Here is a 22,958-nt window from a genome sequence, read left to right on the forward strand (position 1 = left end):
GGAGAAGGCAATAACAAATTCAATGTATATGCTACAAAATTTAAGAAAAGTGAGGGAAGGAGTGCGTTGGGCTGATGAGTGAGAATGTTGAAAGGGGTACACTTTGTATTCATAAAGTGCTTTGTTAAATTGAAACTCCTTTGTACAACTACTTAAAAGTAATAAAAATATTTTTAAATTCAAAGCTAAGAGGTTTTGTTGTGTTTCAGAGGAGATTTTGGACTTGGAGTTTTGAGCAATTTTGGAATAGCTAAGACTCAGAGCCTCTGGGGAAAAATTAGTTAAATTTGAAATGTGAGCTGGACATGGAACCTTGGGGGTCAGGGATGGAATGCTATACTTTGGTTCAGGAATGTTCCCCAAACATCCTTATGTTCCTAGTTCCAAGCTTTTGGAAAATGGTGGGATTAAGGGGGTGGGGTACTGGTGGGACTTATGTGTGTTACAGAGGATGTGGGTATAGGGGCATCAGGGACTCTGGCCCACCTTTCCCTCCTTTTGTTTCCTGGCCACCAGATCAACAGATCTTTTCTACCATCTGTTCTTGCCATATTGCTCCAGCACAAGATCAAAGCAATAACGCTATTTACTAACTGAAATCTCTACAACTGTGAACTAAAATAATCATTTTGTCTTTGTAACAGGATTATCTTGAGTATGTTTTTTAGAGTGACAAAAAGTTAACACACTATGAGAATGAAAAACATCCAGAAGCTCATAATACTTTTTAGTTTTTTGTGTGTTCCAGTCCTGGGGATTAAACTCAGAGCCTTGTACATTCAATTTAGCTTGCTTGCTAGTTCATGGTTGGCATTCAACACTTGAGCCATGCCTCTAGTCCAGCTTTTTTGTTGATTAATTGAAGATAGAGTCTTGTAGACATCTTATGCTCAGGCTAGCCTTGAACTATGTTCCTCCAGATCTCAGTCTCTGAGTAGCTAGGCTTACATATGGAGCCACCAGAAAGCTAATAATATTTTAATATAGATGATTGGATCAGAGATATATCAAATACAACATTAGTTATGCATGCCTCATATTTTGAGGGTAGCATATATAATTGTTGCTCTTAAAGGATGACAGATACTGTGGGACACAGGGAGAAATACTTTCAAGGATGTAGAGAATTTGATCTTTTGGGATTCTCAAGTAGTAGTGGCTTGGTTCTATAAAGTAGGACCCAAATTTTCAGGTTATTATGCTGCTTAACCAACCAAATCCAAATGTCTGCTCCATATGGTATTTGAGAGCCTATGAGATTGTATATATTAGACTCAAAATGAAGAAAAAGAAGCATAGGGTAGAGTCAGCACTGGAGGACTAAAAAGGAAATTGGTTGAGTCTTGGAAGAGACCACTTATGTCTTGGTTGAAATGGCAATGACTAACATGACTCATTTTGTTTCTTAAGACATTCTTTTTCTTTCACAGATACGTTTATATACCTAGGGGATCAATTGATAACTATACATAATTTTGCACATGAATTATAAAACCTAATGAAAGTATTTTGAAGTACGTATGTTTTGCAGTTATGTTACCAAACTATGGACTGTCTTAAGTACAATGTTGTAATTTACTGCCCAGGCTGTGAAGAATTTGCCTCTGCCAAAAACTCAGTGAAAGCACAGGTGGGCTCATGCCTATAATCCTCTCTACTCAAAGGCCTGAGACCTGAGGATGGTAGTTTGAAGCCAACCTGCAGGAAAATCTGTAAGATTCTTTTCTCCAATTCACTATCAAACAGCTGGATGTGGAGATATGGCTTAAGTGATAGAGCATTAGCCTTGAGCAAAAAAGCTCAAGCATAGCACCCAGGCCCGAGTTCAAGTCTTGGATAAGCACTAATAAAAAGAACAAAAACCAAACAAACAAAGAAAACTTCTACCACCATTGCCACCACCACTGTCACCACCACCACCACCACCACCAAAAAAAAAAAAAAACCCTAAAATTAAAGCCAAAAATCTTAATGAATTAAATGCTATTACTTTTTTTCTAAAATATTTCTAAAATTTACTATTTTCACATTTTGTTATTTCTAATACCTTGTTATAATCTTTTTTGTTGATATTTTATTTAAACTTTCCTCTCATTACTTGCAATTGCTTTTTGTCTAATTTCTGCCCTCTTTATAGTCTGTTTTTTATTTATTTAAATGATATTTTTATTAAATTTTATTTTCTGACACTTTTCTAAATTGTCATACATAAGTATTACTTAATTTTACCAGGTTTATAAGGTGTTAAGATGGAATATTATTTTATTTTGATATTCTAATTTTTGTTAGCCTATATTAGATATACAAAAGGTTTCACTGTAATATTTCCATCCATGCATTTAATTTACTTTGCTTGTATTCATCTCTTTAAAAATAATAAATTCTAAGTATTCTAGTTATGTAATTTTTATTATTGCTTTCAGTTTTCAGTAATAAGATGTAGTAAGTAAAATTTCTACTGCATATACAAACTCTCATCAAGACTCAATAACTAGTCAATATAAATCTATCAACAGCACTTTTTATATTATTTTGTGCAACATATTGTCAACATGTTTTTAATATGGATTGTATAACATATGGTCTGGTCTTTATAAACATATGTCTTTATGTTATTTAGTGCTTCATAACTTGATAACATATGTGTTTAATGTGGTTTAATGTGTAACATATAATTATATTTTTTTGAATGGTTTCATTCATGAGAAATAGGACTAAAAGCCCAGAGTAAATAATTCAGTTCCTAAAGATTTTTGGAGCTGAAGTATAATAAAGCTCAAGTTATCACACAAGCATTTAAAAGATAAAAATAAGATACTAGGCATCTTATTTTATAGGATCATACCAGTAATCCTTGGTATTCAGGAGGCTGAGATCTAAGGATTGGGGTGTGAAGCTAATGTGTGTGGGAAATTCCATGAGACTCACCTCCAATTAACCACCAAAAAAGCCAAAGTGGAGCTGTGACTCAAATGGTAAGGTGCTAGGCTTGAGCAAAAAATCTCAGGGATTGTGCTCAGGCCCTGAGTTCAAGACTTAGGACTAGCTAAGACACCCACACACCCACACACACACACACACACACACACACACAAAGACACACACACACAGAAAAAAATCCAAATCCAAAGTAAAACAAAAAACAAAATGAAAAAAAAACACCCACCAACCAAAAAACAAAAAATAACAAGAAAGAGAAGGGACAGTTTATAATGAATTGTCATATAGACCCATGAGAAAAAAAAATCCAACTTTTTTCACTGTGCCAGTTGCTTATACCTCAGCATGTGCGATCTGAGGATTGAGGTTTGAAGCCAGGTGAAACAGGCAGACTCAAGAAACTCTCATCTCTAGTCAACCAGCAAAAAGTTGAAAGTGGAGGTGTGACCCAAGTGGAAACTGTTGGCCTTGAGTAAAAAAGCTACGTGAGAGCATACGACCCTGAGGACTAGTCCCCAAAAAATAAAAATAAGAAGTAATTCATCACTGCTTTTAAAAAAAGTATTTTATTTTCAACAAATTCGAGAACTTGGAAGAAATGGATGATTTTCTAGAAAAAATTTATAACCCCAAACTCAACCATGAAGATTTAAACTTTCTAAACAGACCCATATCCAGTATTGAAATAGAAATGGCAATAAGTGATCTCCCATCCAAGAAAAGCCCAGGTCCAGACGGATTCACAGCAGACAGATTCTACAAGGCCTTCAAAACAGAACTCACACCAATATTTATCAAACTCTTCAATGAAATTGAAAGAGAACATTCACTACCAGACACTTTCCATGAAGCCAGTATAACCCTCATCCCAAAACCAGGCAGGGACTCATCCAGGAAAGAGGACTATAGACCGATTTCCCTGATGAACATAGACACAAAAATTCTCAACAAAATTCTGGCCAATAGACTTCAACAGGTCATTAAAAAAATCATACACCACGATTAAACTGGATTCATCCCAGGGATGCAAAGTTGGTTCAACATACGCAAGTCAATTAATGCAACTCACCACATCAACTGGAGCAAGGTAAAGAACCACATGGTTATATCACTCGATGCGGAGAAAGCGTTTGATAAAATCCAGCACCCATTTATGCTAAAAGCCCTGGAAAAACTGGGATTCCAGGGAACATTCCTGAATATAATCAAGGCAGTTTATGACAAACCAACAGCAAGCATAACTCTAAATGGAGAAAAACTAAAGCGATTCCCTTTAAAATCAGGAACAAGACAGGGATGTCCACTCCCTCCCCTTCTCCTCAACATAGTACTAGAATTCCTAGCTAGAGCAAATAGGCAAGAAGAAAATATAAAGGGGATCCAAATAGGAAAAGATGTAGTTAAACTCTTTCTTTGCAGATGACATGATCCTATACCTAAAGAACCTCATAGACTCTACCCCCAAGCTACTAGAGCTGATCCAAAACTTTGGCAAAGTTGCAGGATATAAAATAAACCCTCAAAAATCAACAGCCTTTCTCTATGCTAACGACCCAAAGGCCGAGGCTGAAATCAGGAAAACAACTCCTTTTGCAACAGCCTCAAAAAGCATAAAGTACCTAGGAATAACCTTAACCAAAGAAGTGAAAGACCTCTTTGAGGAGAACTTTAAAAACAGGAAAAATGAAATTAAGTCAGAACTAAGGAAATGGAAAAACCTCCCATGATCCTGTATTGGGAGGATTAATATAATCAAAATGGCAATATTGCCAAAGGCTATCTATAAATTCAATGCTATACCCATTAATATCCCAACACCACTCTTTAATGAAATAGAGGAAGTAATCCTGAAATTCATATGGAACAATAAAAAAACTAGAATAGCAAAAACAATCCTAAGCAGAAAGAACGGTGCTGGAGGAATTACAATACCCAACTACAAGCTGTATTACAAAGCTATAGTAATAAAAACAGCTTGGTATTGGCACCGGAACAGGCCTGAAGAGCAATGGAACAGAATAGAAGACCCAAAAAAGAACCTACAGAACTACGCCTGCTTAATATTTGATAAAGGAGCTAAAACAATAGTTTGGAAGAAAGATACCCTCTTTAAGAAATGGTGCTGGCAAAACTGGTTCAACACATGCAACAAACTAAAACTACATCCTTATATATCACCCTGCAACAAAATCAATTCCAAATGGATGAAAGACCTAGAAATCAAAACAGACACCATGAAAACCCTAATCAAAGGAGTAGGAGAAACACTTGGGCTCCTTGGCACAGGACGGAACTTTCTTAACAAAGACCCAGAAAGGCAACAAATCAAAGAAAGGTTAGACAAATGGGACTGCATCAAACTGCAGAGCTTCTGCAGGGCAAAGGACATAGCTTTCAAGATAAACAGAAAGCCCACAGATTGGGAGAAGATGTTTACTGGCCATTCAACGGACAAAGGTCTCATATCTAAAATATCTGCAGAACTAAAAAAAATACCTTCCTCCAAAACAAAACCGCAAAGAACCAATAGCCCCTTCATCAAGTGGGCTAGAGACTTAAAAAGAGACTTCTCTGATGAGGAAATGAGAATGGCCAAGAAACATATGAAAAAGTGCTAAACAACACTGGCCATAAAAGAAATGCAAATCAAAACAACATTGAGATTCCATCTCACCCCAGTTAGAATGTCCTATACCAAGAAAACTAACAATAACAATTGTTGGAGGGGATATGGCCAAAAACGAACCCTACTTCATTGTTGGTGGGAATGTAAACTGGTTCAGCCACTCTGGCAAGCAGTATGGAGAATCCTCAGAAGGCTAAACATAGAACTCCCCTTTGACCCAGCAGCCCCACTTTTGCGTATCTATCCAAAAGACCACAAACATAATCACACTAAAGCCACTAGCACAACAATGTTCATTGCAGCACAATTTGTCATAGCTAGAATCTGGAACCAACCCAGATGCCCCTCAGTAGAAGAATGGATCAGGAAAATGTGGTACATATACACAATGGAATTTTATGCCTCTATCAGAAAGAATGACATTGCCCCATTGGTAAGGAAATGGAGGGACTTGGAAAACGTTATACTAAGTGAAGTGAGCCAGACCAAAGACACATGGACTCTATGATCTCCCTTATTGGGAATAATTAGCACAGGTTTAGGCAAGTCACAGCAGAGGATCACAGGAGCCCAATAGCTATACCCTTATGAACACATAAGATAATGCTAAGTGAAATGAACTCCATGTTATGGAAACAATTGTTATATCACAGTTGTAACTACTTTCAACATGCCATATGTAACTATAGCCTCTTTCATTGATGATCTTCTTGTATCACCATCCTGTGGTTGTACCTACACTTTCTCTGTTTCTTATCTGAGTATATTGGAAACCATGTATACTGGTATTAGAACTAGGAAATTGGAAGGGAATACCAAAATCGAGAGACACAGGGTAAAAAAAGACAAACAACTACAAAAGCAACACTTGCAAAACTGTTTGGTGTAAATGAAATGAACAACTCATGGGGGGGGGGGATAGGAAAGAGGGAGGTGGAGGGGGGAATGAGGGACGAGGGAACCAACAGTACAAGAAATGTATCCAATGCCTAATGTATGAAACTGTAACCTCTCTGTAATTCAGTTTGATAATAATAAAAATATATATAAAGAAGATATCATATAATAAGGATTTAAAACTATGACAGCTCAAGCAATAAAAGTCAACCCAAACTTTTAATTAAAATTTTTCATGCAGGTGTGTGTATGCGTGTGCACATGTGTGCCAGTACCTGGTCTTCATCTCAGGTCCTCTAGCTTGCGTGGCTTTTATTTATTTATTTTTTTTGGCATTTTACCATTTGAGCAACATCTCCACCTCCAGCTTTTTGGTGATTAATTTGTGATAATAGTCTCACAGACTTTTCTGCATGCACTGGCTTTGAACACTTATCCTCAGATCTCAGCCATCTGTGTTTTGAACTACAGGTGTGAGCCACCAGTGCCAGTTCATTTCTCATATTTTAATGGGTATGTAACTTGACAATATATTTATGTAAGATAGAAGGTTTGTGAGTTGATATTATATAGAAACTTACAAAAGAATTCTTTAATAAAGATATATAATCTTGCTATTTATACAATCTTTTGAAATGAAAGAAATTAAATTTACTGAAATTACAAAACAGTATTTTATTTTGTTGTAAATGTGCTGTACAAAGTGGTTACAGTTACATAAGTAAGGTACTGAGTACATTTCTTGTCGAACATTGTTACCCACTCCTTTGTTTTTCTCCCATTATCCCTCCCCCTTGACTCTCCTCCCCCAAGTTGTAAAGTTAATTTCCAACCTAGTGTCTTGTGAGTGTAACTAACAACTATTTGCCTTTGACCAGAGATTGTAAACTTTCAAGTGGATTTTAAAAATTAATGCTAATCGTAGCTGGCATATTACAACCATGAACATTTTCTCTTAGTTTTGTGAAATAATTATATTATGCAGAAAATATTTTCTTTCAGCTCAGAAATTATCCAAAACTATCATATGTTATTGTGAAGCTAAGTTGTGAAAAAGTTGAGATATTTAGATGTTAAGTGTGTACATATAACTTGTGGGATACAGGGATAATGGTGAAAATGCCACAGAGAAGCAATAAATTGCATAACTCCTTTCTTTTATGACAATATGGTAGCCAAAGAATGGGCTGGGGCTTGAAAAGGTATATTTGAAATGGAGATAGTAGATTAAAATGTTATACATGGATCTGGCCAAGTAAAGAAATCCACATCTAAATAGTGTAATGAGCAGTGAGTTCAGTTAGGGAAAGGTAGATATGATAAGAGGTGAAATAGCAGAGCAGTAGAGCTTTAAAGAAAGGGATGAAATTATAAGACAGTAATTCTAGATTTTTCTAGATTATAAAATTAATTTGTATTAATGAATAAATATGTCCAGAGAGTGACTCTGATGCAGGAAATGCCAAGCATAGAGAGGGATCAACTACCCAAGAGATGAAGAAGGTTTCTTTATTATAAATGAGGGAAGGAGGAACGACACAACAGAAGTAATCTCACTTTTGATAGTGTGTGGTTTTATCAGTGTTGTAAAACTATGATGGATTCTATTTCCTTTAGGAAGTAGGAAGGCTCATAGCTAAATTCAGGGAAGAAGGACTATATCACACTAGGGAAATGTATGTCTATTCTCCTTGGGTGGGACCCAGAAGTTAATCAGTTCATCAGCTAATTGCTTGGTAGGGATGTTGGCTTTCCCCAAAGAGTTATTAATCATGAACAAGTCATAACCTTCTCATGAGGTTGTTGATTTTCACACCAGTTTTACCTTCTCACAATTCACATAATTAATATAGGGTTTTATTTCTGGTCTGGCTCGTGTTAGAAATATGAGTCTTCAATAGATGCTGTATTTCAGCCAGCTGTCTTTTTTGTTCAGGAATTATTTAGACATAGGAACACAAAGCTAGAAAATGTTATTTAACATATTTTCTGAAGATATTAAAAGCTGAACACTTTTAACTATCCCTGAAAGTAAGTAAAATTAATTCTGCTTAACCTTAATCCAATGCTCTTGTGCTTTGATGGGATTTATAAAACTTGATGTAGAAACCTTATAATTCCTTTCACAGTTGAATATGATTTATCACCGAAGTAATGATCATGTTTGGTGAGACAGGTAAACTATTTGAAACTCAGGTTTTTCCTATTGTGTAGATGAATGAAACTTTCTTGATATTTTCCATAAGAAGAAGTTGGCAACATATGACTAATGAAATATCAACATGTTTGAATTCGATATTTTTATAAGAACATCACAGATGATAAGAGTGATGATGACTATGATAGTATTATAGATACACAGTTGCATAGATAGACATATAGACAGATATAATTCCAAAGCAAATCAATTGTGAGACTCAGTGGGTCTCTAAACAAATCCACATTTTAATCTCTCAAATCTCAGCTTGGTCAGGAGGAACAGGTGGGGCTTTACCATACAGGGAAACACTGCACACTTCTTCTTCTTCTTCTTTTTTTCCTTTCCTTTTTTATTGTCAAAGTGAAGTACAGAGGGGTTACAGTTTCATACATAAGGCAAGTACATTTCTTATTCAACTTGTTACCTCCTCTCTCATTTTTCCCCTGCCTCCCCATTTTCCTCTCTGCGTCCCCCCCCATGAGTTGTACAGTTGATTAACTCCAAGTGATTTTGTAAGTACTGCTTTTGTAATGGTTTGTCTTTTTATCCTTTGTCTCTCAATTTTGATATTCTTTTTCCCTTCCCTAGTTCCAATACACATTTATGCAATATCCAGGGCACTAAGGTCAGATATAGTGATAGCAGGGGTAAAACCACAGAAGGGAATACAAGAGAGAAAAATAGGATACAGTTTCACATGGCATGTTGAAAATAATAACAACAATGACATACTTCTTGTTTCCATAAATTGGAGCTCATTTTGCTTAGCATCATCTTATGTGTTCATATGGGCATAGATATTGGGCTATTGTGATCTTCTGCTATGACTGTCATAGACACTGCATACCTCTGAAATGAAGAACTCTAAGCTAGCTAAAATTGAGGTACAAGATTAACATAGCTAACCAGAATGACTGGGTGTTTAAGTGATCTGAGATTCTTTAGGTATATCAGCCAGGACTGTACTAATCAACACCTCTCAGTTAGCCAGTTCCATGGTAATCTGGACAATGCCAATGATTTTTAGTTTACTCAGAGTTAAAATTGGAGCAGTCTGTGTATAGAATTATCCAAGACTTATAAAGACAACCGATTATCATTATGAGACTGTTTTTAACACTTCCAGTGAAAAATTTAAAGGGGAAAGAAGACAAAAGGAGGAATCAAGGGAAATAGAACCTAAAATTTAACTGTATCACATCCAAGTCTTACTTGTTGTGTTACTCATTTGCCATTAGATCATTGGCATTACTGTTGCTGATGACCATTGCTCCTTCTGATGCTAAATCTTTCCGTAATGCCAAACAGAATACCTTCAAAACAAACAAATTCAATTCTGTTGCTGTGAAATGCATTCTTTTCTGTTAAAATTATAAACCCAAACTAATCACCTAGGAGCTCGACTGCCAGAGACTGAGTGGCTGTTGTGGGTGGGAAGGTCTAGAGGTCCTCTGGGCTGCTGACAACCCTTGCTCTTTTGATGAGTCTTCAGACTGTTCTATAGTTGTAAATATTCTTGATTTCCATTTAACTGGAATGTAGAAATACAAAGCCCTATCCCTAGTGAGCAATATAGTGAAAAAGAAATAGTTTGGACAAGCCAGCTTCCACAATCACCTCAGCCCTTGCATTTTGTTATTCTACAATAAACCATCTCAAAGGTACCTGTTCCATTCCTCCTTTTGTAGGCGCAGGAGGGATGGAATGGACCAATACAAGTTCACTGAAGGGTTTCATCCTTCTAGGCTTCTCAGATCACCCTCAACTGGAGTCTGTGCTCTTTATATTTGTCCTTTTCTTCTACCTCCTAACTCTTGTGGGGAACTTCACCATCATCATCCTCTCCTATCTGGATTCATCTCTCCACACCCCTATGTACTTCTTTCTCAGAAACCTCTCCTTACTGGACCTCTGTTTTACCACCAGCCTTGCCCCTCAGACTTTGGTTAATCTTCGAGGACCAGAGAAGACTATCACTTATGGTGGTTGTGTGGTGCAGCTGTACATTTCTCTGGCACTAGGTTCCACTGAATGTATCCTCTTGGCTGTTATGGCCTTGGATCGCTATGCTGCTGTCTGCAAGCCCCTCCACTACATTGTTATCATGAACCCTCGGGTCTGCCAACAGCTGGCTTCCCTCTCCTGGCTCAGTGGATTGGCCAATTCTTTGATCCATGCTACCTTTACCTTGCAGTTGCCTCTCTGTGGCAACCACATGCTGGATCATTTCATTTGTGAAGTCCCAGCTCTCCTCAAGTTGGCTTGCGTGGACACTACTGTGAATGAGCTGGTGCTTTTTATTGTTAGTATCTTGTTCCTCATCTTCCCACCCACCCTCATCCTTATCTCATATGGCTTCATTACTCAGGCAGTGCTGAGGATCAAGTCAGTGGATGCCAGACACAAAGCCTTCAGCACCTGCTCCTCCCATCTCACAGTGGTGGTCATTTTCTATGGCACCATCATCTACATGTACCTGCAACCCAGTGACAGTTATGCCCAGGACCAAGGAAAGTTCATCTCTCTCTTCTACACTATGGTGACTCCCACCTTAAATCCCATCATCTACACATTAAGGAACAAGGATGTGAAAGAAGCATTGAAGAAACTTTTCTCAGGAAAACTGTGCACCTTAAGGACATGATATGCAAAGAAGTGATTATGAGGTTCAGGGTCCCTCAGCTTCCATTTAGTCCAATTTAGTTCTAAATTTCACTTCAATAATGTTGCCACACATTTACTTTATCTTCCTTGTAGATCTTTCCCTCTTATGTCAAACTAAGAAGACTGTATGCATGTTCAGGGAAGAATATAGGACAGAGAAAAGAGATGGACATGTGTGTAATTGTGATATTCCCACAATGTCAAGTTTTACTTTTGATAGTTGAAAGGATTAAAAGAATTAAATTAGTAAATGTTTTCCAACTTTTTTTCTAAAAGAATTTTTTAAGTTTCAGAGAAAGCCTCAGTTTTTTCCCCAAAGAACAATCTTAGAAAACAGGCAATTGGGCATATACTTCCCTTATCAGTACACTTCATTGTTCTCATTTACTGATAAGGAAAATACTATCTTAAGTATTCTTTTCCATTAGTCATATCTTACTTTAAAAGACATTTCAAATTGGGAGTAGAAGTGTATGTCTGTAATCCCAGTCCTCGGAGAGCTGAGGCAGGAGGATTAAGAGTTTCAGGTCAGCCTAAGCTACATATCAAGTTCAGGGCCAGCCTGAGCTACATAGCTAGACCCCAGGTAAAAATGAACAAAAAATTCAAAATAAAGAAGGTAAAAGAGACAACATACAATGAACATGTTACTTTTCAAAACTTAGTAAGTACATCTCCTTTGTGGACCAGAAGACATTGTCAGCATGATAGGCACAAGCCTTTTGAAAGAAACATTTTTTGTTATTATTTAATGCCATTTCATTAGATCAGTAAGAATGAATAGAATTCAACAGATACTGCTAGCCTTTTTGAAAAGTTGCTGTATTGTGGTATAATTGACATACAACAATGGTATAAATGTTGTGAATGAGTTACTGTGTGTATACATATTCATGAAAAGACTCCTACAATAAAGGTAGTATGCATATCCATCTCTGTCTCTATGTCATTGTATTGTAAGAACCCAGCATGAGATCTGCCCTTATACTGAGTGTATATCTGTGAGCACAGTGTTGTTAGCTGTGAGCACATTGCTCAGCCATAGTACAACTCCTTCATCTCATACAGCTAAACTCTGTATGGAAAAACAACTTTGTGATCCATCCACGCCAATCAGCATTCTGTTTTCTACCTCTCTACTATGTCTAATTCAGATACACTATTTAAGAGAAATCATATGGTATTTTCAGTATCTATAGATCTTTCAGTTTTATCTGCATGGTCTGAAACAGAGGGATTTAGGCCACACATAGTGTTTGGATGACTACTTGGAATACCAGCCTTTGGTAGGCTGAGGCAGGAGGATAACAAGTTCCAGGATAGTCTGGTCTTGGTAGATCATCCAAGTCTTTAAGAAAAGGTATTAATGGCAGCATTTTCTTTTATGTTTTTTAAGGTAACATTTTGACCTGAAAATATATCACCTTTAGTTAATATATCTGCTTGTATGTATATATATATGTATATATATATATATATACGTACGTATATATGTACATATATATATCTTTAGTGAAAAAACTACAAAGAACACATGATTCTGAATTCATATCTTAGTAACTATCCACACACCCACATACAAAACGAAGCTAAGTTGTTTTTTTTTTTGGTCAGTCGTGGGGCTTGAACTCTGTGAAGTTAATTTTAAATGAGAAAATATCCGAAAAGCAACAGAAATGACAACAAAGGCCTCAATCAATGTATGGTAAGGAATGTCAGCAATTGACACAGCCAGCTAAATCAGAGTCAAGTCATTCAAGTGACAGCTAAATCAGAGTCAAGTCATTCAAGCGACACAAGTTTTACATTTTGTCAAAAAAAGTCCACTGACAGTTTTGAGGACAAGTGTAATAGGTGATTTTATATTTAGCACAGATTTTTATAGTATTCAATTGATTTCCTATCTTTTATTTTTAATTACAAAAGGAGATATTGTCTTATTTGCTCTCCATGGGGAATAATCAAAATTTTGCTTTATTTCTTTCTCTCAAGGAAAGTATTTTAAAACAGTAGACATCTTACCTCAGAGACTTTAGAACTGTGAAAATTTTCCCTCAGGAAACTTCAGCTATTACCCACATTGTTTTACAAACATAATCAGCTAAATCATGGGAAAATAAAAACCAGACGTGATGCTTACCAAATTTAGAAATATTTGCAGTCTTAACCTAAGGCTGAGGAGACACTTTGCAATTGGCTCTGATACACAATCAGATACTCTGAGATTCCTTCTCAGACAAAAATCCCCCAAGAGTTTGGAATTTGAACAACCAATATTTCTTCATGACTCACTTCAATAGAAATCAGCCCACATGCAGAAAGCATGATGCCATGTCCATAATTGTAGGGGATGGCTATTCCTTTAAGACCTGGGGCTGTGGCTAGCTGTCCCATCCCACCTCCTTCTGGTTCCGAAACCTGAAGAGAAGCCAAGCCAGCCCCCACCTCTCAGTGGCGAGCACATGTGTGTTGTGATGGTGCCCTTGACCCAGGAGGCGGAGCCAAGAGGTCTCCGCCTCTGCGGAAGGTCCGTGACATCACCGTGATTGACATGCTCATTAGTCTAACGTTAGCGCCTGGCCAGTTCCTCTCCCTTGCATGTCATACTGGTATAAGACTGTTAGCCCCTCCCTTGAATAAGCCAGAATGCTCATTGAAGCTTCTCCAGGAGCCTACACGTGCCTTGCTTCCTTGGCGGGGATAGGGAGGAGGCGGGCTTCCCACAACCACAGGCTGACGCTGACTGAGGCTACTCATGGACCTCGCCACCGCAGTCAATTCCTACTGGCCAGAGGATATGTGTGAGGGCGATAGGGGACCACACGGAGGAGGCAGATAGGCCCAGGATCTCTACACGGAAGGAGGTAGAGCTTAGCCTGGCAAAATGGCCGCCCAAATGTGGGGTGGGGTGGGAATCCCACAAGCAAGGTCCGGAGCTATCGGTAGCCCTCAGGAAATTGGAGTGGGTTCTCAGGGGCTTGCTCGTTCCCCCATTGGGCAACTAAGGCAGTGGGGCAGAATAGATTCATGTTCTAAGAGACTGGATTGGACTTTTGGGACATTCAGGCCAAGTGCCGAGGGATCTCTGCTGCCCACGGAGATGGGCGTGCAGGGGACCCGCCGTAGTGGCTGTGCAGTAGAGAAGCATGGAGGGCGTGCAGGGCAGGAGCAGCAGCATGTGAAACAGTTGCTGCTGCCCCGGGCCGGGTGGCCCTCCACCCGGGATTTCTAGGTCCCAATTTGCGAGCGGCAGTGGCTGCAGACGCTGGGCTCCCGCGAGTTCCACAGCGGTGCTTGGGGCATGGCGGGTGCGGAGGCGATGAGGCACTGGGGGATTCTGGAGCGGCTTGCCCTTGTGCTGGCCCCCTCCCTTCCCTTTCCACTTCTGGGGCCGCTGGAGTAAGGCGCCTGCGGCTGCTTCGCATAGGCGGTTTCTGGCCTGTGCCCTCTGTACCTCGCGCCGGCCCCCTCCTTCCCTTTCCGCCTCTGGGGCCACCGTCGCGTCGCGTGGCGGGGGCGGCAGTGGCGCCATGGAGCGCGGGGTTTTGGGGCTGAAACTGCCTTTGCACTGGCTCCCTCCCCCTGCCTCTGAGGCCTAGGAACTTACTGGGCTCGCTTACCTACCATCTAAGGCTGGCTAATCTGCTTTAAAGGAGACCAAAGGGTTCTCGGTTTTTGTCAGTGTTCGCTAGTTGGAGATTCGTTAAGCTCTGATGTTTTGGACTAAATCCTAAACTTGGTTAACAGATAAAATGGATTCTAACAAACAGCCCCAGGTGCCAAATTCCTGGAGGCTGGGCAGGGCTAGCAGCTTGTCTGCAGCCCCGAGGATGCTCTGTGAGAAAGGAGTCCTGCTGTGACCCTGCAGTCTTTCCTGTCATTTCCCTCTGTTAAACTTTCCCATGCAGCTTACAGGCAGAGTTAAAACAAGAGAAAGCCCCAGGTTTCCAACTCAAGTGGAGTATTTGGGAGACAAATGGTTCTGATGCAGCAATAAGTAACTTGAGTGGATTTTCTAGGCCTGCCCCTTCAGAGATACTAGAAATTAAAGGAGTTTTTCTTGATGGTTGGAAAGTTTGTCTGATGTGATTTGATCCCTGTGCTACTCTTACAATGTGGAGATATTGAAAAAGCGAGGTGCTGAGGCCAAATCTCTTGTGCTTTATAATTCTGGTAAACATGGTTGAAGGTACTATTGTCACAATTGTCTTGGATATCAGTCTAATGATTCGGTACTAAATTCTGTGTGAGACTCCTAACTATCTTAAGTTACATATAATCAGGCAAGTGTTTTAAAGTATGTATAACTAACTGGTGGGGAGAAAAGTAAATTCTCATTAACCCTGTAGGTAAAAAAGTATGGCAAAGCAAGCTAATGGTCCTCACTAATTTATTGGAAAGCAAAATGGATAAGTGTTTCTAAATTTGTAATTGTAATTCCTGCATTAAGAAAACAATTGTCATTTGAGTTCAGAGTCTTTCGGATGAAATTAAGGCTGAGGCAAGAGTTAGATTACATTCCTAGATGGAAATTTAAACAACCAGAGTGCTAACATTTTGCCAGATCAAAGGCATCGTAACTGTTGGAGGCCACAGAGTTATCTTGGGATTTTGTGACTAGGAAAATCTCTTAAAGTCATCACCCTGCTTGAGCCAAAAGGGCATCAGCCTACAAAAGCCAGAGAATACCAGAGCAACCAGCCAGGAAATGCTGTGGGATTTTAGATGTCTTTAACCAGTCTGTGCAGAATTTTGCAGGCAATCTTGCAGGAAGTGTCTCTGAGATCTTACTGCAGCCTTGCCCAGATCTCTCCTGCCTGACTCCATCACATGGCATGAAGCCTGCTAATTTGGGATGGAAGACACAGCCACTGCTAAAGCTGAGACTTTCACACTGTTTTAACCCTTTGCCCTCAATTGTCATTTAGCTATGCTCTTTTCCACCTGCCAGTAAGATCAAATGGTATGATTTGAATTGAAGGCACAGAGACCTCATGTTCTCTAAGTGTTACAGCAAAACTTTGACAAGTGGTTTTTAGTCAGTTCTCAACAAGTTACAGATGGGCTATTCCTGTTGCTTTCCTCATTGCTAATTGGACATAAAAAGGGCTTTTATATCTAAGACTCCTTGGATTACAGTTCAATGCCAGCCCGGGCAAAAGAAAATCTCTCTAAAACTCCATCTCCCAATTAACCAGCAAAGAGCCAGACTGGGAGCTTGGCTCAAGAGAACCAACAAAATGCTGAAAGCGGCAGCATGGCTCAAGTGGTAGAGCACTAGCCTCGAGCAGAAGTATTCAGGGACAGTGCTCAGGCCCTGAGTTCAAGCCCCGTGAATGCGGATGGGAGCATGCCATCCCAGCAACAAGTGCCTGAGCTCCTGGGACTCAGCCAGTCCAGGAGACAGGGATGTGGAGAGGAGTGAGAGGAGAATGGTGTCACATCCTAAACAGAGTTGCCTTGTCTCGCCCTTCCAAAACTAATGACCGGGAGGTCAAAAGGAATAATACCTGTCCATTTTCCTGTTTTTCTGCCAGTTGTATATATGTATACATATTTATCTTAGCCTCTGACTGGCCACTTCAAGCGGGACCACTAGCACTGGATACTTCCTTCAGTTATTTCTCCTTCTTTGTAATTAGCCACAATTGGGTTTATGCTCTAAGTGGAACTTTTCTGGCTTATGCCCAGGGTATCTTCTATGTCATTCATGCTAACTAGCTCTGAGAACTTGTCAGTCTTTTGCTTGATCTTTTCAAAAGTCTTTTAACAGAATAACACCTCTCACTGAGGTCATCACCTGAGAACTTGCGGTTCAAGGCTATCATTTCTCCATGCTGCTGTGCCAAGCTACAGAGGCTGGCCAGAGGAGACCATAGCACCCTCTGGCCCTAGTGACCATTCTTGTGGTAACAATAAGGACTTTTGCCAACCACACTGGATGGTACCAGGCCATATGGCAAATCAGGGGCCCCTGACTACCTCGCCCCCTTTTAGCAGGAAGTAGTTTCAGAAGAAATGACCTTTGCCCATACTCCCAGCCTGGTGCCCTCCTGTGTCATAATTTAAAAAAACTAAAAAACAAAAGAGGGGGGAGCAGCACCCATGACTAGTTAAGGATTGCTATGCTTACATTAAATATCTTAAGAAATATCTTAAGAAATTTTAAATCTTCCCAAATCAGTGCGGGAAGGAGCCTTGTATGTGCCTTTCCAGATTGGGAAATTAAGCCCAGAGCACTCGCTCTGGAGAAATGTCTTCTTGCTTTCTCTAGGAAAACAAGAACCGTGCCAGATTTCTTCTGCTCTTCCATGGGAATATGGAAAGCCTGCCTGCATGCAATAGCGGTAAACTACACCAAAGGCAGCCAGCTTCCCTTTCTTGCTTGCTTTCTAGACTCTTCCTTGAGCGTCTCTCATGGCGCAATGTTTTTTCATGGCGATATTGCCTGCGGCTTTGCACAGGGACTGAAATAGGGAATTGCGCTGTTTCCCTTTTGCCTCTCCCCCTGCTGCTTGGTTTAGGGAATCCCGTTGGAGGGAAATAAGAGCTGAGGGTTTTGACACCTTACCTCAATGTTTCATGATAAAAATGTTTTAAAAAGTAAGCGCAAGGGTTTAGTGCCTTGCCCTCAATGTTTATGAGAAAAATGTTCAAAAAATAGGCGTTAGGATAGTACTTCACCTCAATGTTTATGAAAAAAAATGTTTTATTAACTACATGTGTTAAGTTATCAGCTGCTGTGGACTACTAGGATTGCCAGAACTTAAACCTGCTTCTACCTCACCGCCAAAAGAGGGAATCATGTCTCCATTTATCCTGAGTGGAGTGGAAATGGACTAAGGACTCCAACTTCTCTGGACTGAGCCAAATGGATGGCCCCTTCATCTACCCCTTTTGTGGAAGAGGCCCCATATGTATCTTATGTCAACATTTGCCTTATGCCTACATATGCCATATGTTTACAACATCCCCTGCTAATTTAAAAAATAAAAGAGAGGGAGATGTAGGGGCAGCTGCTAGCCGGCCCATCCCACCTCCTTCCGGTTCCAAAACCGAAAGAGAAGCCAAACCAGCCCCCCGCCTCTCTGTGGCGAACACATGTGTCATGATGGTGCTGGTTGACCCAGGAGGTGGAGCCAAGAGGTCTCCGCCTCTGTGGGAAGTTCCGTGACATCATCGTGATGGACACACTCATTAGCCTATCGTTAGTACCTGGCCATTCCCTTTCCCTCACATGTCATTACTAGTATAAGACTGTTAGCCCCTCCCTTGAATAAACCAGAATGCTCATTGAAGCTTCTCCAGGAGCCTACATGTGCCTTGCTTTCTTGGTGGGGATAGGGAGGAGGAGGGCTTCCCACAACCACAGGCTGACTGAGGCTACTCATGGACCTCGCCCCCGCATTCAATTCCTACTGGCCAGAGGATATGCGTGAGGGCGATAGGGGACCACACAGAGGAGGCAGATAGGCCCAGGATCTCTACACGGAAGGAGGTAGAGCTTAGCCTGGCACATAATTCTGTGAAAAAGATTGAAAATATATTTAATTTTTTTTTTTTTTGGCCAGTCCTGGGCCTTGGACTCAGGGCCTGAGCACTGTCCCTGGCTTCTTCCCGCTCAAGGCTAGCACTCTACCACTTGAGCCACAGCGCCGCTTCTGGCCGTTTTCTGTATATGTGGTGCTGGGGAATCGAACCTAGGGCCTCGTGTATCCGAGGCAGGCATTCTTGCCACTAGGCTATATCCCCAGCCCTAATTTTAAAATTATTTTTTCAATTATCTTTAAATAGTTGTACAAAGTTGTTTCCATTGAACCTGTCAACTTATATGTACACTGGATCTTGATCAGTGTCATCCATTTGATATTTTGTTTTTAATGAATGAATTGTACTTATTAATTCCTCTATTTGAGATCTAGGAGTATGCAGTGAATTTGAATATGATGAAGGCATGAGGAAGAAAAAGTATTGTTGAATATTCATCTTTAATTATGAGTCTATTTTTTCAGTGGTAAAAGTTGATGTATATATGTGAGGGATGTTGGATAAAAATAATATTTTGTATGTACATTACAGCATTTGCACTGATTTATATTAAAATAATTGAGTGATGAAAGAATTGTTATTGATTAAGATGCATTGTAGCTATAAATTGAAATGCTGTAAGAAGTTATGGACATTTTAAAATTATTATGACAATTTCTTAATATATTTATATGTCTTGGATCCAAATCCCTTTGTAAAACTACTTGAGGATAAATAAAAAATTTAAAAAAATTAAAAAATAATATTGATAAAGCAGTTCCAATGATTTAGACCTCAACTCTTACATGTTAGCCCTGGGAGTGGAATCCTTACTATCTGTCTTGTTGAATCATGTCATAATGGAGTTAATTGTTTTGAGCAAAACAATTGTGCCTTGATGAGTTGCAATGAAAACAAACATGCAGAATGAGATTGTTTTTCCTGTTTAAGCAAGAATTTTATGTCCTTCTAACAATAGGTGAGTAGGCAATATAAGGAGCATGAAAACCCAAAAACTGTTAGAAATACAAGATTTCCATTTGAAAGACATTCCATTGATTTTTTGTTGGTTTTCTTTCCAATTTTGTCGTTGACTTGTTTAAAAAGGGAATGGAAATTGGCAGTTGAAAATATTACACACCAAGAAATTTAAGGGATATTTTGATAGAATGTAAACATTTTGTTCTAACTAGTGGTGCTAGACTGCTGGGATTGTACAATTGCTCAAGGCCTTAGAATTGCAGGGGATAAATTGATACTTATTCTCTCTAGATTTTTTTCTCTACAAACTTTGAAAGGTAAAAATTTATTTCTGAGCTTGGATTACTATGTTATACACATTTAAGAACTAAATTCAGATACACATTTATAGAATTAAATCAAAGCAAAGAAAAACAATAAAATAAAGAAAACAGACACTAGAAAAATAACTATAACAATTTCTCTGTCTGTTTAGATGTCCTGGATATAATTAATACTCTGGTAATGCTAGTGTTGGAAGTACAGTCTGAATTCCAAATCCATATCTATATTCTAATAATAGAATACATACTTTTTCTTAATGTCTTTATTTTCTGTGGATTCTAAAATCACCAATCCAAAAAAATCATTGTGTAATGCATATCTCAATATCTAGCACTAATATAGTCTTTATGTTTCCTCTGATTGACAATACCAACAAAACCAACCATTCTCTGATGCAAACAACTGTGATTTTCTCATCCCTTTTGGTGTGTGTGTGTGTGTGTGTGTGTGTGTGTGTGTGTTTGTGTGCAGGTATTAATACTTGAACTCAGGGCCAGAGTGCTGACTCTTAGGGTTTCTTTTTTGTTGTAGTTTTTTGTTTTGTTCAAGGCTAACACTCTTCCACTTGAGTACAACAACACTTTTGACTTGTATTTTTTTTATTTTTTTGCTGGTCAGAGGCTTGAACTCAGGGCCTGGGTACTGACCCGGATTCTCTTTGTGCTCAAGGCAGAGCTCTAGGACTTGAATCTTTTTTTTTTTTTTTTTTTTGGTAGGTAATTGGCAGTTAACAGTCGAATGGATTTTCCTGCATGGGATGGATTTGAATTGTATCCCCATATCTCAGCCTCCTGAGTAACTAGGCTTACGGATTTGAGCCACCTGCACCTGGCATTTTTGACTTTTTGGTAGTCAATTGATAAGTCCCAGAGACTTTCCTCCCTGGGGATGGCTTTGAACTTTGATCTGCAGATTAATGCATGAATAGCTGGGATTACAGGCATAATCAATCTGTGCCTGGTTCCTTCCATTCTTGTTAACCAGTCTCTGCTGATTACTCGGTTGTCATTAACTTGCATAAATTTCTACTTATTGCTCCTTTGGAACCATTCAAACCCAAGGTCATGTCAATATGTTACTATATGAAATATGTAATTGATGTCTTGGTATTTTTTGAGTTTGTGACTCTGATCTCACTGAATAGTTGTGAAGTAACGAATGTTCATAGATTTTTATACTACTTTTTCTTTGCTGTAAAACTGAGAACAGTTACAAATGATTTGCCATTCTAGAGATTAACATAGAAATTAACAATAAAATTCACAATAAATTTATATGAAAATAGGAATAATATTTAGATTTTCTTCAAGTTGGAGTGCATCAAGTTGATGTTATACATTTTTTTGTAATTATTAACTTTTGTATATACAAGAATATCTTATATACATATCATTGAAATTTGAGAAAGATAGCTTTCACATTTGTGTATGTACAATATTGATTTAATTATTATAAGTTTAAGTGCTTCAGGTAGGTCTGTTGGGCATAAGTATAATCTATTCCCCTCTATTCTTAGGTAGAAATGGAATGGTTTCAAATGATTGGAACTGAACTGATGCTGTTGAGTTCTTCCTCATGGGATTCTCAAACTCCTGGAAGGTTCAGATCATACATGGCATTTTATTTTTGCTAGTTTATCTGGCAGCTCTCATAGGAAACCTGCTCATCATTGTGCTCACCATGCTGGATGTCCATCTGCAAACCCCTATGTACTTCTTTTTAAAGAGCTTGTTTTTCTTAGATTTTTGCTATGTCTCTGTTACTGTTCCTAAATCGATTGTCAATTCCTTTACTCATAATACTTTCATTTCTTTCTTTGAATGTGTTCTGTCAGTATTCTTTTTCATGCACTTGGCATCTGCTGTGAAAGTCATTCTTGCAGTATATCCTATGACCACTGTGTGGCCACCTGCTGGCCGTTGCACTGTGAGGTCATCATGAACCAAGGTGCCTGTGTCAATATGATGGTCATGTCATGGCTCAGTGGGGGCGATCTCTGGGTTCTTACATGTGACAGCCACCTTCTCATTACCATTCTGTGGGTCCTAAAGAATTTATGATTTTTTTTTTCTGTGATATTCCATGCTGTTAAGCCTCTTGGGCTCCAAAGTAATAATCAGTGAGATTAGAGTCATGGTTTTTGTAACTAGTCTCATGATAATCTGCTCTGTTTCTATTACTGTTTCCTATGTATACATTTTCTCCACCATCATGAGGATTCTATCCAAGGTGAGTAGATCGAAAACATTTTCTACCTGCATTCCACACCTTGTGGTGGTGACACTCTAGTATCTGGTAGCATTGCCTATATGAAGCCAATTTCAAATTCCTCTTCCTTTCTAGACCTCCTCATGCCTGTGTTCTACACAGTTGTTTCCCCCCACCCCTCACTGAATCCTGTCATCTACAGTTTGAGGAATAAGGACATAAAGGCAGCCCTGAGAAGGCAGTTTGGTAAAGGAAATTTGATCAGGGACTCATATTCATGATATTTTGTTCTAACCAGGCACTTGGAAAGCTTCCTGAGCTTATATTTCCAATATATTGCCAAACCCTTTCCTCATTGTTAATTGGACATTTTCTGTAATCTAGAAATACTCTCTATATTGGCATAAGTCCAGTCCTGTATTAGAGTAGAAAACAATTTGGATTATGAAAAATATTAGATCTTATGAACAAATATTCATCTTTATCTGTTATGAACTTAAACATTTTATTAATTGCAAATTTCCTCTTTAAGTATTTTAATTAGACTAAAATTATACTTGCATTAATTTTGAGTTATTTATATATATATAT

At 38.9% G+C, this 22,958-nt stretch overlaps 2 protein-coding genes across 2 annotated transcripts; both read left to right on the forward strand.

Moving 5' to 3' along the window:
* The first annotated feature begins 10,362 nt into the window (after nucleotides 1-10,362).
* LOC125359816 (olfactory receptor 2G3) lies at nucleotides 10,363-11,307 on the forward strand. Its single transcript, XM_048357698.1, has one exon. It carries the CDS (start codon nucleotides 10,363-10,365, stop codon nucleotides 11,305-11,307), a length of 945 nt encoding a protein of 314 aa, XP_048213655.1.
* Nucleotides 11,308-15,506: 4,199 nt separating this feature from the next.
* Nucleotides 15,507-22,648, forward strand: LOC125359818 (putative olfactory receptor 14L1). The gene is given in 5 exon segments (XM_048357700.1): nucleotides 15,507-15,516; nucleotides 21,676-22,041; nucleotides 22,044-22,144; nucleotides 22,146-22,443; nucleotides 22,446-22,648. Coding segments are annotated over 5 exon segments (978 nt in total).
* Nucleotides 22,649-22,958: the final 310 nt, after the last annotated feature.

Source organism: Perognathus longimembris, chromosome 11 (assembly GCF_023159225.1).
Source record: "Perognathus longimembris pacificus isolate PPM17 chromosome 11, ASM2315922v1, whole genome shotgun sequence".
Lineage (NCBI taxonomy): Eukaryota > Metazoa > Chordata > Mammalia > Rodentia > Heteromyidae > Perognathus > Perognathus longimembris.